The sequence below is a fragment of the Simochromis diagramma genome, unplaced genomic scaffold, assembly GCF_900408965.1.
Source record: "Simochromis diagramma unplaced genomic scaffold, fSimDia1.1 OVJJ01000131.1, whole genome shotgun sequence".
Classification (NCBI taxonomy): Eukaryota; Metazoa; Chordata; class Actinopteri; order Cichliformes; family Cichlidae; genus Simochromis; species Simochromis diagramma.
Genome location: NW_024387200.1, coordinates 11,583,413 through 11,604,372, shown reverse-complemented (window position 1 = coordinate 11,604,372; position 20,960 = coordinate 11,583,413). Strand labels below are relative to the sequence as shown.

Genomic DNA, 20,960 nt, shown 5'->3' with positions numbered 1-20,960 from the left:
AAACCAGCACAAACGTAGCACAAACGTTTGATACCACTTTTGTTGGATTTGAAGAAGGTGGGGGGGCCAACTTCCCTCACCATTGGACAACTTATTTTTTACTGGCACACACATTTGTGGGGCATCTTATTGTGACACGTGATTGTTCTCTCATTTTAGTTTTAGCAATATTTTTTAATTCTATACAAATGGAAAAAAAAGACGGCAGGTGTATTGTCTGCATTTTTAGATAATAGTTGTATAGTTTACAAATGTACATTTTATATTTGCATTTCAAGTTGTAAAAATTTACCCAACATGTCTGGGTTTTTTACAGTAAAAAAATACTACTAGGATTTTAAGTTATTTGCGTGATTTCAGGTCAGTTAATCTAATGCAGTATGTCAGTCAAAACAACCGAATTCAGTTGAGCTGAAAGGATACCAAAAAAGGCAAGGGGGGGGATTAAACAATTTGAGGGTGAAATACAAACGTAAACTCAAAAGGAGTCAAAAATGACCAGTTGTATTTCAGACCTCAGGGGTTAATCCAACAAATCATGAAAAATTAGGTTTAAATTTTTGTTCATGACAGTGCAGATTTCTGACATTTTGTGTAATTTAAGCTGTAACAATGTGACTGTTTTCTGACAAAAAACAGTGCAAACATGTTTGTGTAGCTTTCTGGATTTTATACTTATTGGGCTACATATTTATTTATTATACAGGCTATACAGTACATAGCATCAAAACTCACATGTTTTATGTAACTAAGTGTTTAATTTGTGGGCTACAGACAATAATTTAGTTATAGACTTTATCTATATGAAAAACGTGTATACTCACTGCATTTGAACTATTTTAACCGTATATAACCACCTGCAATGTGTATGAAAAAAAGGGCTTCGATTTTGCCACCCCATTTGATTTCTTTGCCACCCTCATGCCACCCTAAGGAAATTTCTCTAGATCTGCCCCTGCACACACATACAGTGACACTCGTGATTTCCATGGTAAGGGCACTGCAACAAACAGCATCAGACTCCAGAGCGAGCATTGACACAGGCAAATGTAATGTGTTTTGATAGAAGCTCAGGGCTAAAACAGGAAGGAAGGGCGAGCAGTGTGTGAAAAAACACTGCAGCCACACTCACATAGTGGCTAGTTTCAGAGAACAGTCATCTGTTTGGCTTTCTGTCAAGTGAGTGAGCTTACATGTGCCCCAGCTGCCCATTTTCCAGGGAGCAGAGAACTAAATGACACCCATAACTAAGTTATATACTGACCCGTAATATACTGCATATGCAGTAGGGTGACAGGATTAATAATAATAATTAAGAGTTGTGATAATGAATGGTTTCTGCTGCCTACCTTCAAAGTCCAATGCTTTGAAAAGAAAAACAAATTTATATCCTTTCACAGTACAGTGGTCCCTCACTATATCGCGGTTCACCTTCGCAATCTTGCAGATTTTGTTTTTTTGTGTATGTGTGTGGAATTTGCATGCGTTTTTTTTTTTTTTTTTTTTTACACAGCGTATTTTGCTCTGCGTCCTGATTGGCTGCAGACCACTGTCAGTCTTGGCCGTGTCTCCTGTACAGTACAGAACGCTTCAGCTTGTCTAATTTACATAAATCTTCAATCCTAGTGTGACTCTCATTGGGGAATGGATGTTTGTGTCTGTGTGTGCCTGTATGTCTGTGTCTATATGTCAGGTTGGGTATCAGACGCCACCTCTCTGGGGACATCTCAGGCCCTCCAAGGTTTGGAGGTCTATCTCCCCCCACCACTTCCCCCTGCCAGTGGCGGACTCCCTCAGACATCGGTGCGTTGGTGGTTCTTTGTGTCCGGGGATGGGCGTCCAGGTACACACCAGCTCACTCCTTGGCGGCCGCTTATCGGGGCCTGGGAGCCTGGGGCTCGCTACGGGCCACTTCGGAGGTGGGGTGCCCTCGGCCTCTCGGCCTGGGGCTCGGTCACTCAGGCACAGCTGGCTGCCGGAGGAGCTCACGGGCGCGTCACTGCAACTCCCCTGGCTTCTGCTCCGCGGCTGCTGAGTGAGCCCTCATCTGGGACTCTCCTCAGCTCTTTCTGGGACAGTGGCGCGGCTGCCCCTCTGTTGGTCTTCCTTGGTCTCTTGTGTTCTGGGGGCCTCTGGATGTCTGGAGTTTTGATCTCCTCCATACCTGCTTCATGCCCTGGAGGACGGGGCTGTGGCCCCCCCAACACCCTCTAGCAGATCATTACATGAAGGAACCTTTTAAAACAAAGCGCGTCCATGCTCACAGGTGTACACACGGGTGATCACACCCACAAACTACACCCTTTTTGGCTCCTACCTCAAAGCACACTGTGTTTCTGTTGATCTTATGTGCTGCACAATAATGTTTAATATTTAGTATTTACTGTAATATTCCCATATATCATTGTTGTTTATTCTATTACTCTTGTTCTCTTCTGCTTGTTTTCTTTTTTCTTTCTCAACAGGTGATCCAGGTGATCGATAGATGCATTTTTTTTTTTCTGCCCGTTCTGTTGGTTTTTGGTTTTTGCCCTTCTCCCCGTCCCTCTTCTCAGCTGTTTCTCTTTCCTCTTTCTTTCTCCCCTTCTTTCCCCCAGTCAAGTCCGTCCCGTATTCAGCAAGTGAAATAAAATAACAATAAAAGGTGAATCAAATGGACCATTATGGCAAGGCTGGGATGGTCAATTGGTAAAGTAAATCCGTTAGGCATCTTTCTTTGCCTTTAGACAATAATTCTGACGGCAAAAGAGCCAAACGGGACAGGCAAAAAAAAAGAAAAGAAGTGGACACATCAGACACGGGGGCAGGAGCGATACTATCCCAGCAATTTGAAGGTAAACTTCACCCGTGTTTCTTTTTTTCTCGTCGCCTCTTGACAGGGGATTTCTAAAAATCACCCCGCAGTTCTTCAGCTGAGACACCCGAGTTAGAAAACACAAACACTGCAGTTGTCTTTTACTTGCAAGGACGGTCATAGAGCACTCGTACTCCAGACTCGCGCTGTATCACTGTCTGCGTTCTTTATTTATACAAGTTTACGTCTGTGTGTGTGTGTACAAAGATAACAGACTCTCGGCCTGGTGAACTGGGAGGGCTACGGGCCAGAGGAACGTTCCTGGGTGCCCCGGTCTGTCACGGTCCGCTGTGACGGACCGAGTGGAGAATGCGTGTAATGGACCCAGGTGCGTACACAAGTGAACAGACGGGAGTGAGCTTTAACAGAAGGCGAGCCTTTAATATGGCTGAAAACAAGGTGTGCAAATACAGCAGGGATGGCGTGGCTAAACAAAAACCTAAACTGGGAACAAACTATGGTGAGGCTATGGTTTGGAAGACAACAGACCAGGCATGGAAACACGGAGGGTGGGAACACAGACGACGCGACACAGACTGTAAGAAACACAGAGACTAAATACACATGAGGGATGATCAGGGGAAGTGGCCACACATGGGAACGCAGCTGACACACATGAACTTAACGACAGGACAGGAGGAGTGAGCTGAATACACAGACAGTGAATGCAGGCCTTCAAAGTAAAACAGGAAACATGAGACATGAACCGGGGAGACGTAGTACAGGGGGAGGTGACATAATTACAAAAAGGACTGGACTACCTTAAAGAACCTAAGCAAACAATAAACATCAAAATAGGTTAAGCATAACACACTGGGTCACACGACCCAGGACCATGACACGGTCAGCTGTTCTGGCTGCAGGACTGGTCCGTGACTTACACCGTCTGCATCCAGGTAAGCCAGGTGGGTCGCCGGGAGGCTCCCGTTGAAGGGGGGGGTACTGTCATGGTCCCTGTGCCCGTTCGGTTGACTCAGAATGGCTACAAGTGTTTTTGTTTATTTTGTCCCTTCTCGCTCCCCTCTCGTGCCCTGCGCTCTACCAGGGCGGAGTTCATTGTGACTCCCGCCACTGGCTCCCGCACCTGCAAACAATCATCTGATGATGGATTGGATTTATATAGCGCTTTTCAAGGCACCCAAAGCGCTTTACAATACCACTATTCATTCACTCTCGCATTCATACACTGGTGGAGGCAGCTACAGTTGTAGCCACAGCTGCCCTGGGGCAGACTGACAGAAGCGAGGCTGCCATATCGCGCCATCGGCCCCTCTGGCCAACACCAGTAGGCAAGTAGGGTAAAGTGTCTTGCCCAAGGACACAACGACCAGGACAGAGAGCCCAGGGATCGAACCGGCGACCTTCCGGTTACAGATGCGATTCCCAACCCCCAGAGCCACGGTCACCCCTACAAGCCACGGTCACCCCTACACTCTCACGGGCTCACTACTTAAGTCAGATGCTGGGAATGCCTCGTCGCTGGATTATTGTGTAACCCTCGTCAGTGTTTCCTGTAGTCATTAGCTTTCTTCAAGTTTCTCTTTGACGCGCTACTCTAATACCCATCTCCTCTTTTCGTGCCAGACTCTGCATGCCCTGCCTGAGGACCTGCTGCTGATCTGTTGTGAGTGTATTGTGTTGGTGCGGGTGTGAGCGCGAAGAGGAATCCCCGGGGGGAGAAGTCCTGTGTGTGACTTACCCATGCGTGTTTTCCCCTCACTGCCCTTGTGACCCCTGGAGACCCCAAATCCCATTCCATCACCTGTACATAGTGGCACTCGGTGTGAAGAAAATAAACTAACTCCAGCCTCAGTGTCTTCAGCCTCGCCTGCAGCAGCCTCCGTGCCTTCACCCTCGCCTGGTCCAGCTTCTGCCTCTGCGTCGCCTGGTCCAGCCTCTATGTCTGGGTCTGCAGTTAACCGGCCACGTTCCAGGCTATTGGTCGGGCGCCATGGCCGTCGTGGGCAGCCCCCAGACCCCCTTCGCCTGAGTCGCCGCCGTTGCCATCCACACGGTCGGCCCCCCTGAACTGCTTCCACGTCGCCGCCGTTGCCGTCTGCACGGTCGGCCCCCTGAACTGTCTGTCCTTCGCCACCGTTGCCGTCCGCACGGTCGGCCCCCTGAACTGTCTGCTCGTCGCCGCCGTTGCCGTCCGCACGGTCGGCCCCCTGAACTGTTCTGTTTTGGACTTTGTTTTCTTGAGCTCTGGTGTGTTTCTTTGTTGTCTTTTTTTGGTTTTGGACTCATGTTTTGTTTATTGCCTTCTAGTGCGTCTGTTTTGTTTTGTTCCACCACCAAACCTGCAGCGGCATCGCAGAACACGCCCTGCCACATACCCCCCATCGCCCACTTCACCCCACCCCGCGAGCAGGCGAGGGAATCGGCCCGGACCATCGGCGCCCCATGCCCCGGCCAGCGACGGGGAAGTGTCCACTCTGGCGGTTGCCCGCGCCTCCAGCGGAAGCCCGGGAGCTGGCCTGATGGCCACCCATATGGCAAGCAGCGGCGGCGCAGCAGGAGTGGAAGTGAGGAAGGGCTCAGAGGCAGCTGGGCAGACGGCCGGCACGCAGGACCATGCAGCCTGCGTGCTGAAGCGGACAGCATGCCGCCCTCAGGCAGGACCCCCGTGCACCTCGACCTCCATCTCCGGCTTGGCAGGTCCTGCTGGTGCGCCAGCCTTGAGCCGCGCTGTCCACCCTTACAGTGATCACCCGGTTGCTGTAACAGTAGCCTACATTCAACAGCTGCAGCCCTCCTGCTGCCAGCTGTACACATCACCACCAAAAACAACAACAGCACAAGCAGCGCACTATTAAGATTTCCGTTGTTCACAATTTTGATCTCTTCTCCTGCCATTCCTTCCTAATTATCCGAGCTCATCCACTCCACACTATGGAATCCTCCTCCACCTTAATGAGGGCTGTTCATCTTCGCTAGTCTGCCACCAGTTATTTTCCTCTCCTTTGGGTGGCGATGTCAGCTGGCATTTGCTCTCTCTGCGCTTGTCTTTGTCCTGTTCTCCTTCTCTCGCCCCAACCGGTCGTGGCAGATGGCCCCGCCTCTCCCTGAGCCTGGTTCTGCTGGAGGTTTCTTCCTGTTAAAAGGGAGTTTTTCCTTCCCACTGTCGCCAAAGTGATTGCTCACAGGGGGTCATATGATTGTTGGGTTTTTCCTCTAGACATTATTGTAGGGTCTTGAGGTGTCTGTCACTGTGATTTGGTCCTGTATGAATAAGTTTAAATGATAACTGAATTGTTACCGTTGAGGTCTTGGACTTTCGTAAATCACAGTTAATACTGCTTCTAGGGGATGTCTTCTTTGGGGATCTGCCAGGCCCGGGAGCCGTTGCCAGTCCCCTTCAAGGCCTTCCCCAAACTGCAGCCCAGTTCATGTCCAAGCATCACCTTTACCTACTAAAACACCGTCAAACCTAAAATAAGGACGTGGGCCCAGCTAGTGAATGTTTTGTCCTGCTCACTTTATTTGGTTGAAATGAAAGATACTATATGTAGTTATTTATTAAGGCCTTCAGTAAATACATTTTTGTATTATTTTGTTGCTGGAAAACTGTAGTTCAAAAAATAGGGAGTGATGTCACAGTGTCTATGTCCATCTTTTATATATGTCACACTAAAACTGGGCCCCTCGACATGAAATACATGCGTTTCATTAATGTAATAACTGTTTTATAAAATCAAACATAAAATTTCAGTTGTAACCTGTGCACGTGCTCTCTACTTTACACTCCAAATGTTTCTGAAATTATCCCAGGCTTAAACATTATTTAAAATATATGAGAGCCTTTTTTATCAGTCCTTCCTGTCTGCCACTCATCTAACATTGCAGTGTGTCAATTGCTTTCCCTGAGAGCCATTCTGCTAGCACACCATGACAGTCCTCCATTAAACCTCCACCTGTCTCATTAAAGTCACCCAGCTTTGGACAGTTTACTCTGGGGTCAAGGGGTGATGACTCCTCTGAGCTTTAGGTGTCCTTGTGCCTAAACTTTTCTTAGATGTTGCTATGGAAACTGTTTGATAGGCATGAGTGTTGGAGGCTGCCCTTCTGACACACACACACACACACACACAATCCCAGCAGGGGAGAATCAGAAGAAAACTTTCTGTACTGAATTCAATATCTTCAGGCAGAGAGGATGGAGGAGGGGCAGAAGGGTGGGAGGAGTGGGCGCTTTTTCTGTCTTTTTTCTTTCTCTCATTTTCACACAATCTGAAGTGTGAACACACTTGGAAGCAGAGCAGACTGGAGCAGCTGCCAAAGCTGCCCGTCACATCAACGCTTCCTTCTCGTTCTTCCTCTCTGTTGGGAAAGTGGAAATAGACCAGTGTGACAGAGTTAAGGGGATAAGGAGGAGGTGGGAAGTGGAAATAACTTGTTACTATCCATTCGGAAAACTGCAACAGAGTGACATTAATATTACACACAATGCTTTTTGTTGAGTTTATCCTCTTCAGCATGCTGTCTTACTTCCTCTCTGTTTCTGACACTTCATCTCTGCCAAGTATGTCACTACCTTGTCTGTCTCTTTGATTTGTATGTTTCCTTGCACTCTGCAAACGGAAACCTGACAAATCACTTTGCAGCTGCTGAGCCTTTGCTGAGATAGAGCTGTGCTGCCCGCCTCATCTGCCGTAACTGTGGCACAGAGATTTTTCAACAGTCACTAAATACACCAAAGGGTTTTATTGTTGTGCAGTTTCCTCCCTCCTCTTAATGGTTTCCCACCAGTATAAAATTTCAGTCCCCAGCTACATGTGTGGGGTTGGAGGTATTAAGTAACAAGGTAATGGATTGTGTGGTGGATACAGAAGCATAGGTGACTTCACCTGCAATCATTATTGTCTATCACTGTGCACATGCAGATGACACAGCTGTTTGGAGCACTTTGTAGGACTGACCTCAGAGTCAGGATTTACAATTTAGAAAAGTAAAGGCCTTCTACCATCATCTGGGCAATCAGGGCAGCCGCTCCCAGCTGTGAGGATCACTCCACCAAATGGCTTTTAGCTCTTTAGAGGGAAAAAAATGAATAGATGCAAATTCTTTGAAATCATTGAAATTTCAAAATGCCTCTCAGGCACATCTTATAGAATCAAGAAATCATGTTAAACTGCAGCAAAAACATGAATGAAGGTCATCATTATAGTATCCCATTTGGGTATTTGTGTTAAAGAAGAGAAGGGAATGAATAACCAGTAAAGGATGGCTGCTGAAGAACTTTAAAATAAGGGGTGATCAGGTAGCAGGTTGTAAAAGACTGTGGTCTGCAGCTGTCAGCTTTCTGTCCCCCCCCCCCCCCACAGAAAGGCTGTTGTTCACAGGAAAGCCACTTGGTTGCAGAAGGAAACATAATAATGTCTGCTGCTGTTTCTTGACTTTGAATGAACTTGGCTCATTTACATCAACACTTCAATTACCAATGTTTACTGTGGACATATGAACCTCCTGTGTTAAACAACTGCTCAGGGATCCTCAGCATCTCATCAGTAGCTCTTCAGTAAAGAGATAACAAGCACAGAAACAAACTGTAACACGACAATATTGTGTATGTTGTTAACCACGTTCACCTAGCATGTTCATATGCAAACAATATTAATTTAGCACTCATTCTAAAATTCTGTTGAGCTGATGAAATAACATTGGGTCATTTGTCATGAAGTGTGAACTGCTGCTTTATTACAAATTGCTCCCACGAAGGTCTCCACAAATTTTCATTCGATCCCTCTTTGCTGTATCTGAAGGTGGAACTATCACAGCCTATCCATCTGTTTGTCGTATGTGATATCTCAGGAATGTTTCAAGGGAATGTCATTTAGATCAAATGTTCACTTACACTTTGGGATAATCAGGTTAGATTTTTGTGGTTGAAAGTGATAGATGACATTTCATGGTATTATGGAAAAAATCTTCGCTAAATGTGACATAATCTCACACATACGTTGTTATATATAGGATCAAATCTAAATCTGTAACAATTTCTAACTGTCATAGTCAGCTGATTTAGAAAATAAAATATCTTCGGTATATTTAATGAGGGCATGCACTGGGGCAGGCTGACAGAAGTGAGGCTGCCATATCGCGCCATCGGCCCCTCTGGCCAACACCAGCAGGCAGTAGGTGAAGTGTCTTGCCCAAGGACACAACAACCAAGACTGTCCGGTCATTTTGACCCAGCATTTTGAGTTTCTTATGTTTTGGTATTCTTTTGTATTATGATTTATGTTCTGATTCTTTAGTTACCCTGTTTTGAATATTAGGGTTTTGTTCTCAGGTTTTGTGTTCTTGTGTTTAACGTAGTGTAGCGTCCCTCCGACACAAGACAGAGACGATCGGTGTTCCGGTTACCGGTGTTTATTAAGAATAGTAATACAGGCTACTGTGGGCCGTAGTCAACGCCAAAACAACAAAGAAAAGCGCACTCTCTTTTTTTCACACACACCCACAACAACATTCTCTAACACCCGCCCCCCCAAACACTCTCAGCCAACCACACACATGCTCTCCTCCAGACTCTTTGTCATTGGTTGTTGATCTGATTGACAGGCCAACCGGCCTCTAGACTACTACACATTCAAGGACAATCACCATGCTGCCGGTGTGGTCCAACTATGCCATAAGTGAGTGGCAATTCTGAACAGAAAACACTGATAACCAGTGATGGGAATAATGGCGTTACAGGTAACGGCGTTACAACTAATTACTACTCCTATCGTTACAACGCCGTTACAGTTACTAACAAGAAAATGCGGTGCGGTCGCGTTACTATTTTTCAACAAACAGACGGTTGAAGCTGTGTTCAGGTTACCACAGCTTATATCAGTTGCACAGAAGTAGCTGTAAGTAATCTGGACGCTACAGCTTTAAGCAGCTGCGCGCTCCCACGGACGGCAATCACTTTCTGGTGCACAAATCACATTTTGGCACAACCCCCTTGAGCTAGAGGGAAAACAATCGGATGAGTGCTGCTGTTTGACTGAGGAAGAATAAAGTAGTCGTGGTAAGCGAATCACATGACCACTTCAAAATGACAAAGCAACAAGGTGATATATATCAGTTTTTAAATTGTGTTGATAGGCCACGTAAAACCACAGTCATGATAAACAATATATACGTGTGTTTTTTCCTCAATAGTTTCATCACGTTTACTGTCTAAGGACAGCGCTAGCAAGTACTCTCTGCTTATGACCAAAAAGTTAAAAAAAACAAAAACAAAAAAACGCCCGTTCATGTTGGTGGAAAAATGCACCATGTCGACCAATCAAAAAATGATATGGCGACATGACATTTGGTTGTTTAGGGAAGAGGGGGAAGTTTTAGGAGTTACGGAGAGAGAGAGACAGCAGAAAATGAGAGAGAGCGAGTTTTGAGATGTTGAGAGATTTGTGACGTTTAGCGTATTAAGAGTGTGTAGTTCATGTGTTGTCTTCTGTAGTTAGTGTGTAGTGTTGTGGATAGTTTTGTGTTGTGTGTCAGAACAATGAGGTGACTGCTGTCTCCAGGTAGAAACAGGAGTGATACACCTGCTGCTGTTAGACCTGCAGGTATCAGGCTGTGATGTTTCCTTTATAGTGGACAGAAATTATTGTTTTGGAGTGGCACAAATAATTTGTGTGGCATCTTATTGAATGCAGAACACCTGATTGTTGTGTAAATAGTGTGAAATGGTTATAAAAAAAAAAAGAGTAAAAGGTAAATGGCTGCAAATAACTTGTTTGCAAAACTTGTGCATATTATTTTAAAATTCACAATTTATATTTGCATTTAAGGTTATGAAATATGATTCAATGAACATGTTTGTGGTTGTTACAGTGAAAATATCACTTTTTCTACTCGGATTTGATGTTTTTTGTCTGATTTTAGAGCAATTGTGTTAATACAGTACAGGGTGGGCCATTTATATGGATACACCGTAATAACATGGGAATGGTTGGTGATATTAAAGTCCTGTTTGTGGCACATTAGTATATGTGAGGGGGCAAACTCCTCAAGATGGGTGGTGACCATGGTGGCCATTTAGAAGTCGACCATCTTGGATACAACTTTTGTTTTTTCAATAGGAAGAGGGATGTGAGTGAAGTTGCCCCCCCCCCACCTTCTTCAAATCCAACAAAAGTGGTATCAAACGTTTGTGCTACGTTTGTGCTGGTTTGTGCTGCAAAAATGTTTGTTTGTGCTGCTATCATTTTAAAGATATTAATAGAAATTTCTAGAGGTCATCAGAGGTCAACCAGCCCCCCCACATTAATTAAATCAAACAAAATTGGTGTCAATCAGTTGTGCTATGTTTGTGCTGGTTTGTGCTGCTAAAATTTTCGTTTGTGCTGCTTCTGTTTTAAAGACATTAATGAAAATGTAAAGGTCAAAAGGTCAACCAGCCCCCCCCACATTACCCAAATCCAACAAAAGTGGTATCAAACATTTGTGCTACGTTTGTGCTGGTTTGTGCTGCAAAAATGTTTGTTTGTGCTGCTAACATTTTAAAAATTTTAATAAAGTAACGTCTTGATGCGTGCTTAATCATCCAGGTAAGTAAATCCCAAAAGGTTGATTCTGTTCATCTGGACATTTTCAGTTGGAGAAACGTTTTGTCACTCATCCAAGTGACTTCTTCAGTCTCAGCTGACTGCAGGTTTCCCTAACCTTATAAACACATGTGAGTGAAATTGGCCCCCCTACCTTCTTCAAATCGAACAAAATTGATGTCAAACATTTATCCTGCAAATTATTTTGTTTGTGCAGGTTATGTTTCCCTAATTTTATAAACAGTACATGTACAGTGAGAGAGAGATGTTACATCGAAACGTTTCTCCAACTGAAAATGTCCAGATAAACAGAATCAACCTTTTGGGATTTACCTGGATGATTAAGCACGCACCAAGACGTTACTTTATTAAAAATTTTAAAATGTTAGCAGCACAAACAAACATTTTTGCAGCACAAACCAGCACAAACGTTTGACATCAATTTTGTTTGATTCCATTAATATGGGGGGGCTGGTTGACCTCTGTTGACCTCTAGAAATTTTTGTTAATATCTTTAAAATAATAGCGGCACAAACAAAAATTTTTGCAGCACAAACCAGCACAAACGTAGCACAACTGATTGACACCAATTTTGTTTGATTTAATTAATATGGGGGGGCTGGTTGACCTTTGATGACCTCTAGAAATTTCTATTAATATCTTTAAAATGTTAGCAGCACAAATGAAAATTTTTGCAGCACAAACCAGCACAAACGTAGCACAAACGTTTGATACCACTTTTGTTGGATTTGAAGAAGGTGGGGGGGCCAACTTCCCTCACATTGGACAAACTTATTTTTTACTGGCACACATCATTTGTGGGGCATCTTATTGTGACACGTGATTGTTCTCTCATTTTAGTTTTAGCAATATTTTTTAATTCTTATACAAATGGAAAAAAAAGACGGCAGGTGTATTGTCTGCATTTTTAGATAAATAGTTGTATATGTTTACAAAATGTACATTTTATATTTGCATTTCAAGTTGTAAAAATTTACCCAACATGTCTGGGTTTTTTACAGTAAAAAAATACTACTAGGATTTTAAGTTATTTGCGTGATTTCAGGTCAGTAATACTAATGCAGTATGTCAGTCAAAACAACCGAATTCAGTTGAGCTGAAAGGATACCAAAAAAGGCAAGGGGGTGGGGATTAAACAATTTGAGGGTGAAATACAAACGTAAACTCAAAAGGAGTCAAAAATGACCAGTTGTATTTCAGACCTCAGTGGGTTAATCCAACAAATCATGAAAAATTAGGTTTAAATTTTTGTTCATGACAGTGCAGATTTCTGACATTTTGTGTAATTTAAGCTGTAACAATGTGACTGTTTTCTGACAAAAAACAGTGAAACATGTTGTGTAGCTTTCTGGATTTTATACTTATTGGGCTACATATTTATTTATTATACAGGCTATACAGTACATAGCATCAAAACTCACATGTTTTATGTAACTAAAGTGTTTAATTATGTGGGCTACAGACAATAATTTAGTTATAGACTTTATCTATATGAAAAACGTGTATACTTACTGCATTTGAACTATTTTAACCGTATATAACCACCTGCATATGTGTATGAAAAAAAGGGCTTCGATTTTGCCACCCCATTTGATTTCTTTGCCACCCTCATGCCACCCTAAGGAAATTTCTCTAGATCTGCCCCTGCACACACATACAGTGACACTCGTGATTTCCATGGTAAGGGCACTGCAACAAACAGCATCAGACTCCAGAGCGAGCATTGACACAGGCAAATGTAATGTGTTTTGATAGAAGCTCAGGGCTAAACAGGAAGGAAGGGCGAGCAGTGTGTGAAAAACACTGCAGCCACACTCACATAGTTGGCTAGTTTCAGAGAACAGTCATCTGTTTGGCTTTCTGTCAAGTGAGTGAGCTTACATGTGCCCCAGCTGCCCATTTTCAGGGAGCAGAGAACTAAATGACACCATAACTAAGTTATATACTGACCCGTAATATACTGCATATGCAGTAGGGTGACAGGATTAATAATAATAATTAAGAGTGTGATAATGAATGGTTTCTGCTGCCTACCTTCAAAGTCCAATGCTTTGAAAAGAAAAACAAATTTATATCCTTTCACAGTACAGTGGTCCCTCACTATATCGCGGTTCACCTTTCGCAATCTTGCAGATTTTTGTTTTTTTGTGTATGTGTGTGGAATTTTGCATGCGTTTTTTTTTTTTTTTTTTTTTACACAGCGTATTTTGCTCTGCGTCCTGATTGGCTGCAGACCACTGTCAGTCTTGTGCCGTGTCTCCTGTACAGTACAGAACGCGTTCAGCTTGTCTAATTTACATAAATCTTCAATCCTAGCAGTGTGACTCTCAAGTGCTGTAGTGTATGTTTGTAAGTTTTCTCCCCAACAAACAAGTGTCGACGAAACGTCATCACCTGCGGGTTCCTTTGGTTTCTTTCCATAATACTGAACTTATTTTTCTAAGAGGATCTGGCCTCTTTAACTGACTCATTATGTAAGTGAAGAAGTTCTTTGAAGTGTTCCCGATGGACAACCAGCCCAGTGGACTTCCAGAGACGCTCTGCTTTTCGACAGGAGCGTCGAAGACCACGGGTTTGATTATTTAACCATGGTGTGCAGGAACTAACAGTGCAATGACTAGTTTTGAAAGGAGCAACCTGATTAAGAATGGCAAGACAGTGTTCATTAAAAGAATTAATAAGGATGTCAACCTCGTCAGAAGAAGGTTTAAAATTAAAAAGAGAAGAAAACTTTAAAATGACAGAGTCATCAATAAAGCGCCTGCGCTTAATAAAACTTTGGGGAAGAGACTCTGAATTGAACAATACATTAAAAAAGACTGACTTATGATCGCTAAAAGAAACATCATTTAAGTTCATGTGGTCAAGGGAAACACCACAGGTGAAGACCAAGTCCAGAGTATGCCCAGCTGTGTGAGTCGGACCTGATACATGTTGAACAAAATTAAAAGAGTCCATAATGCTCAGGAACTCCTTAGTGGTACTATTTGATGAGTCCTCTGCATGAATGTTGAAGTCACCAACAATGATGACCTTGCCCAGTTTAATCGTGGAAGTTAAAAATTCTTGTAGGTCTGACAGAAAAGCTGCAGCAGACCCAGGCGGACGATAAATTAAAACGCCGTATATGGGCTGTTCTCCTCCAATTTTTATCATAATCATCTCAAAAGAGTTGTAACAGCTTGAGGAGATCATCTGGCATAAGAATGTCTTTTTGAAAATTACCGCTGTTCCACCCCCTCGTCCAGATATCCGAGGCGCACAGAGAAATGAACAGTCAGCGGGACACAGCTCTAAAAGATGTGAGACTTCATTCTCACGCTGCCACATCTCAGAGATAAACATAGAATCAAGCTTCTCCGCACAGAACAAGTCATTTAAGATATAAGACTTGTTGGCAATTGAGCGCGCATTAATTAACATCCATTTAACGCTGCGACCCACCGGGACAGGGGTAGAGTTTCCAGGAACAGAGTTCGTACTATGCGGTAAGCTGCGCAGCAAAACAGGGTTCCTGCCGCGATGAGGCATTGCTTTCCATACTTTTAGGTGGAAGCTTGGGTGGTAAACACAGTGGGTTGTGGGGATTAATCCAGCTCCGACAAGTCTCAGGCGGATCTTACCGCTAGCAGCCCAGGAATAAAGCCCCCGAAGATCTGCCTCTTTCCGAAGACAACGGAGCAGGACAACAAAGCCGGCTCTCTTCCCCCGCTTCCTCCGACGAGGCCTCTGAAGCAAAATTGAGCTGACCGGCAAGAGTGGAGGTGAACCGGGTGCTGCGTCGCGCTCAAGCGGTGGTGGGAAAACAACGTCGTATCGTTGACTCTGAAAGTTATCCATAGCAGATTTGATCGCCAGTAACGCATGGCGATCATAAATCCGAAGGGAGATGACATCGGACAAAACTGTAGCAAGAACACTTGCATAACATATGAAGTAAACAAACACACGGACGGAGGCAGCGCCACAGCCAAACACAGGCGCCATCTTGCTTCTTGGGACAACAACAGTAATGAAAAAAATCACACAATATATGACTCTTTTTTTTTTTTTTTTTTTTAATAGTTGTTAACTTAAAATGGCACCAAATAGTATACCGCCAAAGCAAACCTTTCCGTATGCCAACATTTCTTCAGCTATTTTCAGGGCAGGGTCGAATGATGATGAGCTACAATAAAATGCATCATGGCCTCAATTCAATTCAATTGTATTTATATAGCGCCAAATCACAACAAAAGTCTCCTCAAGGCGCTTCATAGATACAGAGAAAAACCCAACAATCATATGACCCCCTTTGAGCAAGCACTTTGGCGACAGTGGGAAGGAAAAACTCCCTTTTAACGGGAAGAAACCTCCGGCAGAACCAGGCTCAGGGAGGGGCGGCCATCTGCTGCGACCGGTTGGGGTGAGAGAAGGAAGACAGGATAAAGACATGCTGTGGAAGAGAGACAGAGGTTAATAACAGATATACACTACATTTTCATCAATGACATTTTTCATAAAGCAAGCCTACAAAAGCCTATATGTCATGGTCCTGGGTCATTTTGACCCAGTGTTCTTAGTTTTCCTGTAGTTTTGTATTTTGTTCCTTATGTCCATTGGATTGGTTGGTTTGGTATTTAGATTCCCCCTGTGTCCATGTTTTTATTGTGGTGTTTGTTCTGGTACCGTGTTCCCATCCTTTGTGTTCTGTGTTCTCCTCATCCCCTCGTATTCATCCTTCTTCTCTGCCTCTCTCTCTGCCTCTCTCTCTCTGTGCTCATCTCTGTGTACTGTGTTGTGTTTAAGGTCCACATCTTGGTGTCAGTATTTTCAGTTTCGTGTCCTCCCTGCTAATTGTCTTCAGCTGTGTTCCCACTTCCCTCATTACCTTCTGTGTATTTATGTCAGTGTCCCTTTGTTCTGTGTTGCGTCGTCCCTCTAGGTTGTGTGCATTTACCGTGTCTTCCCAGCGCCTCAGCTTTAGTTGCTCCTAGTTTAGTTATTGTATGGCTTCTTATGTTCCTGTTAATAAAGACCTGGCTTAGAGTTCATCCCCGTGTGTCTAGAGCCGTGCATTTGGGTCCTCTCTTGCCTTCACACAGCCGCCGCTTGACACTATATTTAGATGAAGGTCAGATGGAGGTCTCAGACTGCTTGCTGCTGGATTGGAAAAGAAAACACCAAAAAAGAGCCACGTGACAGCAACTGCAACATTGCTACTAAATTTGAAAAGTGACTTGTTGATGACTTGTGATGTGTTGGAGCTTTTGCTCCATAACCTTTTAGTTCATGGTGCGCAGAAATCATTTGAGCCACATGTGATTCCGAAGATCCTCCAGGGTGAAGCGGTCCTTGTAGTGCTTCCTCAGACACCCCGTCAAAAAATCCCTGCATTCTTTACAGAAATGAAATACTCTTGTTAAAGTTATCCACAAAGTTATTTCACCTTTCTTATATCAACAGCCCTTTTGGCAGAAATCTTACTGTTTGAAATGTCAGCTAAAATCGGTGGGTTTTGGTTGATGATCTTGTAGTCGCAGTCAAATGGTAACTTGTTGTGTAACAGCTGGTACATCACAACACCCAGCTGCCAGGCTGTAGTATATTCTGCAGAGCAGAAGCCGTACATGAACCACTCTGGACTATTGTAGATCCTGGTTCCTAGAACACAAAGATAAGAAGAATTAATGGGGAGGGAACATGATGTGGAGACAGTTCATGACAGCACAACGCTGTGGCTGAAAACATACCTGCGTTCCTCCTGAACCTTTGTCCCGGAGTAAACGTGACTCCACAGCCAAAATCGATGTATCGCACTCGGGGTTCCTCCGAAGATGTTTCAATCAGAATGTTGTGCGGTTTAATATCTCGGTGGAAAACCCCCTTGTTATCCATCGTAATGGCTGCGTCAACTAGTTGTTTCATTATGACCTAAAAGAAAGGAAGCCATATTTGGAGCACAGGACATTCTCTATGAAAAACTGCTGTAAGCTCCAAATGCTCGTCACTTACCTTAACATGTGTCTCTGACAGAGGTTTATCTGTAGTTTTGAGGTAATTGTCTAAGTCCATGCAATTTTCTGGTTTCTCAAAAACCATAATAAGCTCATCTTCCAGATCAAACCAGTCAAGTAGAAGTGGGGTTATACTGCTTTCTGTATCGTGTGGCCCAGCCCCAACTTGTATCAGTAGCGCCACCTCCAGGGGAACATCAGTACTTTTCCCATTCCAATCCTTCAGAAGGAAAGTTACTTCAGGTCAGTATTCAGAATTTCAACAAAAGTAGCTATCAGCGTACAGACAGTTTTGAAATAGTCACAAAATGACCTGATTTTTAAAAAGCATTCTTTCCACTGAAACATGTCAGTTTAAACAATAAGGTGACCCACTGTTCATAGAATTCGACCATATTTCCTGACGATTTCACACACAACTGTGAGACCAGTCTGGTTCATGCACGGAGGAAATACGTGCCTTATGCTTGATGCCTGAGAAGGCCTGAAATAATATAAATACCTGCTGGAATAAGAAAAGACGCTTACCATTGTTGTGCGCGCAAGTCTGCGCTGTTGAACATGTTTGATTGCCACCTGCATTAAAGACATTTTCTGGGTTAGAGAAGTACAAACAGGAATAAACAGAAGATCTGTGAAATGCAAATGTAAGAAGCCATACTGGAAAACTGTCTTTTATGCGTATTCCAGAAAACACGGTGGCAAAGCCTCCATGACCCAGCACCTCCAGCTCTTGATATTTTTCCAGGAAGTCTTCTGCAGACACACAGGAAAAACATACAGGTTATGACTTGTTACACAGAAAACAGCTGGCACAGTCCTATAGAGCTTTGTTATAACATTTCTATTAATTGGTAAATAGCAGCTACATTTTAGGAGATTAGTAGGTAGGTAACGTCATTACTGCCCAGAGTGTCTCTTATTGTCGATTGGTCCCACAGGAATCAAACCCAATCTCAAACCCCAGGACAAATTCTAAAGGATCTTGTGATCCAGCTCAGAAATATTGCCATTATCTTACCTTTTCTGTCAGTGCCGGATATCCTCGGTGAGTCACATGTTTCAGAGGGTTCCTGGGTGGGACTCTCCTCTGGGCTCGTTGTCCTGCTTTTTTTGCTGGATGGTCCCTCAGATTCGTCACTAGTGCTCTTCCGTTTGTTGCTCCTCTTAATTATACTAGAGTCGCTTGAAGGCACTATGAGAAGGCCAACTAAAATGGAAAAAGTAGTTTGACTTTAAGCATTTTCAGTCCAACTCTGTGTGTCAACTGCTTTCTACTGACTTTCTTAGGTCTGGCAATCGTGCATTAATAACTGCACACTGAAAATCAACACAAAGAAGGCTAAACTACAAAGTTAAAGACCGTTAAGTACACAGTTAAAGTCACAAAATAAACTACATAGCCAAGATAATGTCACAGCTAAAACAGGTCTTATCACTTACATTTCAAACTGGATTCCCCAGAAACAAAGTGGCTGGGACCCAGTTTTGGACCTCCACTGCTTTTGCTTTTTTTGGGGGATTTGTCCAGTCTTTCAGGTAAGTCCTTTCTCTTTCTTCCCTCTATTCTTCCATCTGGAGTCATCTTCACCAGTGTGGAGATGCAAGGCTCTGTTTGGTGTCCTGAAATCAACAAAAGATGATTTTGTTTAAGTCAAATTCAGTTGCCTCAAATAAAAACCCAGAAGCATGGATAATTACCATATGAATCCCATTTGACTTACCTAGAGGGTTATTCAGATCCACAGGACGTGGTGCAGTATAAGTTGGCCAAGACTTTGACATTGTGTGATTCATTTAGGTTAATTTAGTTTCAGGATTTCACTCTTCACTCTGCAAAGATGCAATGAGCTGTGTGTTAGAACTATGATCTTTAGTGTCTTATAACAACGAGGTGATGACATCACAAGATTTTGGAGTTCTTGGTTTCCATAGCTACAGAACATCAGCCTGGGCTAGGCAGTAGTTTCTGGTGAAGGCAAAGTTCTGTAAAGATTTATTTAGGGGTGCAATATTGCAAAAACTGTAGCGCAGCTGCATAAATGCATGTTTATAGAGGGCTGCTTCAAGGTGGGAACTGTGCTTCTACAACAAAGGCCATAAAACTAGTTAGGAACAAGCAATGGATACTCTAGATAATATTGTAGCTATTATACCAACAAGAAGGACTCTCTTTGGGCAGCATTTACTTGTAAGGCAGTAGTGAAGGCTAATGGATAGCTTTGCAGGCTAAAAGCTAACAGCACAGGTTAAGTCAAAATTCACTTGATTTCAGTTTTATTTACAGCACCAAATCACAAAAACAGTTGCCTAAAGGTGCTGGAATGTGTTGACTGATCTATAAATCGTATCTGTGAGCATTATTGTGACTAGCTGCTCACTAAATGTATGAGCAGTATTGGATGTAATGCATAATAAAATTATGCGTTACTGTGATGAGGTTATATTTTTCAAGGTTCAAAGGCTATAGAAAGAAAGGACGTGTAGCCCAGTGAATTTGAACTTCCACAGTTATTCTTTTTCCTTTCCTGCCTAATGTATTTTCTTATAATTTCTCAATAATTTATTTGCTCTGTTTTACCGAACCTCCGACTGTCTTGGTGAGTGTTGTGGAAGTTAGTATTGTTAGCTGATGTAACAAGCATGGTACCTGCTTCCCAACTCTATCGGTGTGGGGTTTTTTCTTTTTTTCTTTAACCGCTGGTTCTTCATATTTATGTTCCACTTGTATACCTCATCTGTTTGTATGTTGTATGATTGTTCAATAAAGTTCTTGTTAAAAAAAAAAATATATATATATACATATATATATATATATATATATATATATATATATATATATATTAGGGGTGCAACGATACACAAAATTCACGGTTCGGTTCGATACTTTGGTGTCACGGTTCGACATTTTTTCGATACAAAAAAAATTGTTCATGCCTTTTTAATTTGTCATTTATTAAAATTATAAATATATATTTTAACTCAAAAGTACAGTTTTTAAATTTAACCCTAACCCTTGTGCGTGTTTTTTATTTTGACAGCGAATGCGCACCTGCGGACCACTTATGTGCAGCCCTGGTTATTTAGCTCGTCATATTGCAGCCACAGAAATTATTTTGTCCATGAAACCATAAAGCTGCACTTTCTTTTTGCCTTATAGTCTGATTTGTCATAACTTCTCCGTTTTGTGGTAAGCTTTTCTTTGGCTGTCACTTCTTCACCCTGACCTGTCTTATTTGGCTCAGCAGAACTGAAATATATATCCTGCTGCTTTTACACACGCACTCACATAACGCTCAGCGATTCTCTGCACGATCAACCTCTCACATGTTTAAGCTTGCTGCGGGAGATTTCACTTGTCATGTTTGCATAGTAAGCTAACGATTAATAAGACGATGTCAGAGGAATTGGTGCGCAAATTATCATCACTCACAGATCAGTGCTGTCGCTCTCTATACACAGTTCGCACGATTGCAAAGTGAAAGCAAAAAACAAGCGCAAATTCAAACGCGATTTCAATATGTCACATATTGACAGTGGCTCACC

The 20,960-nt window shown here is 43.1% G+C and overlaps 1 protein-coding gene across 2 annotated transcripts; it reads right to left on the bottom strand.

The window, feature by feature from the left end:
* Positions 1-15,787: 15,787 nt before the first annotated feature.
* LOC120745581 (serine/threonine-protein kinase pim-2-like) lies at positions 15,788-19,774 on the bottom strand. Of its 2 annotated transcripts, XR_005698662.1 has the most exons (10): positions 19,139-19,774; positions 18,858-19,037; positions 18,436-18,624; positions 18,076-18,170; positions 17,943-17,990; positions 17,413-17,634; positions 17,151-17,331; positions 16,885-17,061; positions 16,358-16,795; positions 15,807-15,853 (listed from the first exon to the last, which is right to left on the bottom strand). XR_005698662.1 is itself a non-coding variant. In XM_040050577.1 (9 exons), the coding sequence occupies exons 1-9, from the start codon at positions 19,209-19,211 to the stop codon at positions 16,704-16,706; spliced, it is 1,257 nt and encodes a 418-aa protein (XP_039906511.1). In that variant the 5' UTR covers positions 19,212-19,774; the 3' UTR covers positions 15,788-16,703. The 2 variants fall into 2 exon arrangements, 1 of the variants encoding a protein (XP_039906511.1); XM_040050577.1 differs by having other exon boundaries at positions 15,788-16,795.
* Between the last annotated feature and the right edge of the window lie 1,186 nt (positions 19,775-20,960).

Coding starts and splice junctions, on each gene's coding strand:
- LOC120745581 (XM_040050577.1), bottom strand. CDS start 19,211: ATGAATCACACAATGTCAAAGTCTTGGCCAACTTATACTGCACCACGT. Junction 18,171..18,435: donor ATCCGGCACTGACAGAAAAG/GTAAGATAATGG, acceptor GTGTGTCTGCAG/AAGACTTCCTGGAAAAATAT. Junction 16,796..16,884: donor TTTAGCTGACATTTCAAACA/GTAAGATTTCTG, acceptor ATTTCTGTAAAG/AATGCAGGGATTTTTTGACG.